The 5,712-nt window shown below is 53.2% G+C and overlaps 1 protein-coding gene across 7 annotated transcripts in view; it reads right to left on the bottom strand.

Annotated features, from left to right (window-relative positions):
- Positions 1-241: 241 nt before the first annotated feature.
- Positions 242-5,712, bottom strand: part of TNS1 (tensin 1) — a 214,892-nt gene continuing 209,421 nt past the window's right edge. For all 7 annotated transcript variants that reach the window (XM_058438388.1, XM_032754548.2, XM_032754544.2 and 4 more), the window contains one exon: positions 242-5,053. In XM_058438388.1, the coding sequence (XP_058294371.1) occupies positions 4,909-5,053 (145 nt within the window). In that variant the 3' untranslated portion in view covers positions 242-4,908. The remainder of the gene's footprint in view (positions 5,054-5,712) is intronic.

The following is a 5,712-nucleotide window of genomic DNA, read 5'->3' as shown; positions in this document are numbered from 1 at the left end:
AGTCACTCGGGCCAAGAAACTTATTTTTTTCTTAAACAAGTTTGAGTTGAGTTTCTCTTGCAGCTGAAAGAATCCAAATGAATAAACACATGGAACCAGAACCACAATGCGGATGGTGGGGAAGCCGCTGGGAGGATTTGAGCTGTCCACCAGAGGCATAGCTGAAGCCCACCTGGATCTCTGGAGAGGCCCCTTTTTGCCCACCAGAGACATGGCAGACCCCTGTCCGAACAACATAGATAACGGCACAGAGTTTTCTTTAACTTTATCATTTATAAAGCCATACAATGCATTGCAAAGAAACAAAGCAGCTGTACAGGAGTGGGGACGCGTCAGTGTACAATACATTCATGTCCAGGATAAGGAGCATACACCAGGATTTATACACGGTGGCAGCGGCTATAGGCACGATGATACAAAATATAAAGTATATTTCCATCTATATAAATACACAGCTGGGGTGGGGGAGGATGCTGGGTGATCTTGTTTCTCCCGCAGAGGGCCTGGGAAGCAGGGAGGGTGGTGGGAAGGGATTTCTTACATTTGTTCTCAATGACGGGTCTGAAGGGAGGAGAGAAATGGGGAAACAGCCTGCACACACTGATGTGCTCTCGAACACACGCACAAACAAAACACAGACACAGGAGAGTTTCAAACAGCTTAACACTGATTGGAAAACAAGCTTGGGAAATCCCTCTACGGTAACTCCACTGCTGACAAGAGCCCAGGCGTGGGATATGAATGGAGGTCCTCCAACATTTTGGACATTTGAGGACAGAGGGGCCAAGAGGGACAGATCTGCCCGAGGCCCCACCCTGCCCCTCTGGGTGGCCCACTTCTCACCTGGGCTATCGCTGAGACTCCACCAATTGGTTGCCCTACAGGCCTCACCTCCCAACTCCCCTCACTGCTGGGCAACATTGAATTTTGAAGTTCCATTGCCCAGCACCTCCAATCCCTACTCCCAAGTTCCCTAAAGAGATGAGCAAAACACACGCACACACATACATCCACACTTGCACATGCGCGCACACGTCCTGTGTTACCACTGGCCAAGGAAACGTGAGTCTCAGGATTCCAGGGCCTGGACCTGGGGTAAAGGGCTGCTCTGGGACGGCCCCCCAAGCTCTTGGAGGACCCCGAGTGTGGGGGCAGGACTGGGGGTCTCCCTTGACTCACATGATCTCCCCAGGTCCTAAAGCTGGAAAAAAAAGTGGGAGAAGATCCAAGAGGCAGGGGTGATGGACAAAAGTGGGAGTGAGACTAAAAAGTGGGAGTGAGACTAGATTTGATCACACTCACCACCCTTCTTTGTCCCCCGGACAGCATGTTTCCTTGGAGCCCCTGCGCAGGCTCATCAGAACAAGGCAGAATCTCCTACTCGCCAACCTCCTGAGAGCCCTTTATAGGGGGATCACACTTGTCCAGGAGGGCTGCCCCTCCTGCTCTCACACAACCACTGGCCCCACCATCCCTCTCCTGGCCAGTCTCAGAAGACCCAGGGATCCTCAAAAACCAGGGGAGAAGGAATCCTGGCCATTGGTGTCCACAGCTTTCAGAGCTACTGGAGGAGAGGCTCAGATGAGATGGGTCAAAGCTCTTTCCCAAACTTAGGATGTGATGTATCTGTCCCTTAAGTGTCTGGCTAAGTAAGAGAGCCAGAACACCGTGATAGCAGGCTGATCAAACTGCTCACTTCCTCCCTGTTTTCCTTCTCGGGTCCCCTCTCCCTTGTTTTCTCACCCAATCCTTCCCTCTTGCTCCCTTTGGGAAAAAGCCACGTGGAGCTCACTGGGCCCCTCCCCAAGCTGAAGGGACACGACCCTCCTCTGCCTTCTTCCCTCCAGACACCCAGCTGGACAGCTGGCGGCAGCATGGGACTGAACCTGCTGGAGTCTGCGTCGCTGCGATGTCCATGACTCCCCGGCTCTTTCTTGCCCATCTTCTCCCAGACCCTTTCCCGTCCCAGCCCATGTTCAAGGCCAGACAGCACTCTCCTGGCTGACACACAGATTCAACAATAAACAACAGTAAAATAGATTCAGGGAGGGAGAAGACAGAAGAAGATAAACATTTACAAAATAATAATTAGTAAAAGTGCTTTTTTTTAAAGGAAATCTTTGGCAAGAATATACTGCAGTGCGGAGTGTTGTGTGTGCGTAGGTGTGTGCATGGGTGCACAGCCCCCATGACACAGGAGGGCTCTGGTGCTGGGCCCAGAGGTGGGGCCACTGTGGGGACTGGGGAACCCTTCCCCATCATTTGCCTTGAAAGGCCACACTCTGAAAAACTGACTCCTTCCGCAGGGATGCTGGGAGGGAGTTACCAGCTTTCTGGCATGAATGGGTCCTCCCGCGGGGGCACACACGGCTCAGGCTGGAGTGGAGGGGCTGGCCATGTATGCAAGGTGGGCTGTGGTGGGTGGTGAGAAAGGGGAAAGCGACTGCGAAAGCTGACCCCAGACTCAGTCCCGGGCCCCAGCCAGGCTGCTTGAAGGGTCTGATACACTGCCCAGCCTCAAGTGTGGACAAAACATCCATGCCAGGAATAGGCTCCTGGGCTGTCCAGTGGGAGATGAGATATTTACAAAGGAAGGGGATGGGAAATATCTCCTATCTTGGAAGATAATTGGGGTTTGCTAGGGAATGAGGAGAGGGTGAAACCCAGATATTTGGCTTGAATAACTCAGAAGGAAGAGCACTTTGGAGGGACTTCAGTCACTAGGCACAAGGTTTCACTCTGGGAAGCAGGGGGTGGCCGGTGGGGCCTCTGCCCCTGCTCTCCACCTTCTGCAGACACCCTCCTTTCCAACTCCCTGAAACAGAACGTCCACACTGACACAGCTCCTTGGAGGAGAAAAAAATACAAAAGGCACACACACACCTATGTGTGCCACGCACACCCATGTCCCCGCATGCTCACACACTCGCTCAGGCCTGCAGAGGCAGGGACAGCTCCCCACACATCCTGGGAGCTGACTGCTGGGCCCCTGGCTTGCTGAAAAGTAAGGGGGCCAATGGGTGGGACATGTGCAACCCCTTCCAACGCTGAGCCCCACACGGTCTAGGGAAGGCCAAGGCCAGGGCAAGGAGACCCTGGCTGCTCCAAGAGCAAAGGCCCCCTACACTTCAGGCTTTACTTACACATCGAAAAAAGGATAGGAATTGGTTTATCCCCAGGGAAGGCAATAAAGCAATATGGAAAAACAATAAATACTTCTTGTCAATTTACCTATTCTTTTTTTAACCTTTTCTTACATTTTATTAGCTTACAGATTCTGTCAGTATGTCTCATGTATATATTATATAATATTTATATATCAGTACAATGCCTCTCTCTAGGGGACCCCCATAGTCTTAAGAATGGAGTCCTGGTGAATTTTCCATTCTGGCTTAGAGTCCTTAAATGGTGGTCAGGTGTTTTCCCAACTGTCCAGTGGACCTTAGGCCCTTTGGCCCAAGTGCAAGCCTTCTGCCCTCTGCTGCATGGGCAGCGTGGCTCAGCTGGGGAAACCAAGGCAGAAAGGGTGACAGTGAGGCTTTGGCATTGTAGGTAGGCAATGTGGTGTACAGGCAGCAGGCCCAGGAGCTCTGCTGAGGTCAGAGGGTGCCTGCAAAAGCCAGACCCTAAAACACTTACAGAGGGGAGGATAAGGACTCCAGGTTTCTGCCCTGAGCCTCACTGAGCAGGAAGCAGGTTCCCCAGGGTGAATTCCAACACAGGGACCCTGCAGAATAGAACAGGGCTGGGCAGAGCAGGAAGGCTCAATCCCTAGCCCCCAAAAAGGCATCATGCAGGTAAGCAGGTCTGAGATAAGGCTGGTCCTGGGGCATGAAACCCAATAACAGGGCTGAGAGGTGGGAGCTAAGGCGGACTCCAGGGCCCCAGCAGGAGCAACTTGCCTTTCTTGCTGCTGAGCCACATGCCCTGGGGAAGACACCCCGAGCTCAACAGCTGCCTGTTCTGACAGATCTCTTCCTATGGATACACATATCTCTACCTCCTCAAACCAAAGCTCCAGTCTTCTGGCCAAGGCAGGACAGGGTGATGCCATTGCAGACCCTCCCACTCCTGCTGGGGTCTTTGTAGAGGAGAAGAGTCTGGCGGCACCCAGGGTCACTAGGGTGCAGGTGCAGGCACCAGGAGAGAGCCTCTGTCACCCATAGCTTGGTTGTTTGTCCCTCCCCTGCTGCCCTGCCACCGTCATCCCTAACCTTTGGACAGTATGCATGTGTGTCTACAAACACATGGGACAAGGACAAGCCGAGCTGTTTATAATTCGAGTGCATAAAGGCAGATCTAGATCAATGTGTGAGGACATGGGTGCAGACACACACCCACACGACAATAGAGTGGAGGCACGGCAAAGAGACCTGAGGTGCCTTGGGTCTGAGACAGTTTCAAGCGAACAAGTTCTGCCACTTGATGTCCCACGGTGGCTCTGTTTGGTTTGACAACCTACCCTACAGGTGGCCAGAAAAAGATTCTCCCAGCTTGATTTCCCCTTGCAAAGCAGTTGAGTTAGGGAGACAGAGCTTTTCCATTCCCCCAAAAAATGTGGATTCCCAAGGAGGTTTGTTCCTTCTCTTTTGAGGACATCCATCTTCTTGGGGAAGGGAGGGGGTGTTAGGTGGACCTGGTTAGTTTTGGAGGCTTTGGGTTTTTGCAGTTTCCATCTACCCAGGGGAATCCAAGTTCTTCTCCTCCATCTTTTTCTTTTTTTTTCTCTCTCTCTCTCTCTTCCCCCTCCCCTCTGCAATTCACTTCCCTCTCCCCACGTTGCACTTTCTTCTCTCCTCCGAAATTGGCCCAAAGTCCTCCTTCTGGGTTCAAGAGTGGTCAGGATTCATGGGTCCCCTCCCCACACGCCCCTTCCCCACGGCACTGGCCCTGGGCAAGGGGCAGGGTTCATCTCTTTTGGCCGGCGTTCAGCATGACCTTGGAGACGAAGTTGACGATGGCAGAGGCCGGCTGGTTGGGGTCAAGCTCAGCAAACAGGTGGCAGGCGTTGTCCGTGGTGCTGCCCTGCTTCCGGGCCACGAAGCCAAAGAGCCTGCAGGCAGGAGAGGGCAACAGGCATGAGGGGAGGGCAAGTGGAACCCCAGTAGGTGGACAGCAGCCCAGGTGAGCAAGCTGGTCTCAGGCCAACCTCTCTCCCCCATCCCTCCAGTAGGCCTCAGCATCAGGGACTCGGAGAGGCGCAGAAGAGAATCCTCTGTGCACTCCCCTGACCAAAAGCCAAGGCCTCGAGACAGTGTCCTACCTTGTTTAAGGGTGGGCAGAAATCCCCCTTGGAGGGGTGCGAGGGGAGCTGCAGGGGATTGACAAGGCTGGATAGTGAGGGGTGGGGAGGAGACCAAAATAAAATGGGAACATTCCTAGACAGGCCTCTCCCCGCCCATCCCAGCCCTACCCGTACTGACTGTTCTTACACACAACACATATGCCAATCAGGAAAGTGCTGTCTGCCTGCAAAGGGCTCAGCCTCCTCAGACACCACAAGGTCAGGGAGACAAAGGGTCAAATAGCTCACACCCCTCCACACACACACACTTATTCTTCCTGGGCTCAAGAAACTTGGAAGCCAGAAAATAAAAGGGAAGGTGGACCCCACTCCCGTTCCCCACCCCCACCCGCAGGACTGGAGTGACCCAACGTTCTCTTTGCAAACCAGAGTTAAAAATATGAGGGCAGAGAACAGAATGTGAGCTC

Source organism: Hylobates moloch, unplaced genomic scaffold (genome assembly GCF_009828535.3).
Source record: "Hylobates moloch isolate HMO894 unplaced genomic scaffold, HMol_V3 SCAFFOLD_1, whole genome shotgun sequence".
NCBI lineage: Eukaryota > Metazoa > Chordata > Mammalia > Primates > Hylobatidae > Hylobates > Hylobates moloch.
Note: the sequence above shows the minus strand (reverse complement) of the source record. Positions and strands in the feature narration are given on the sequence as shown.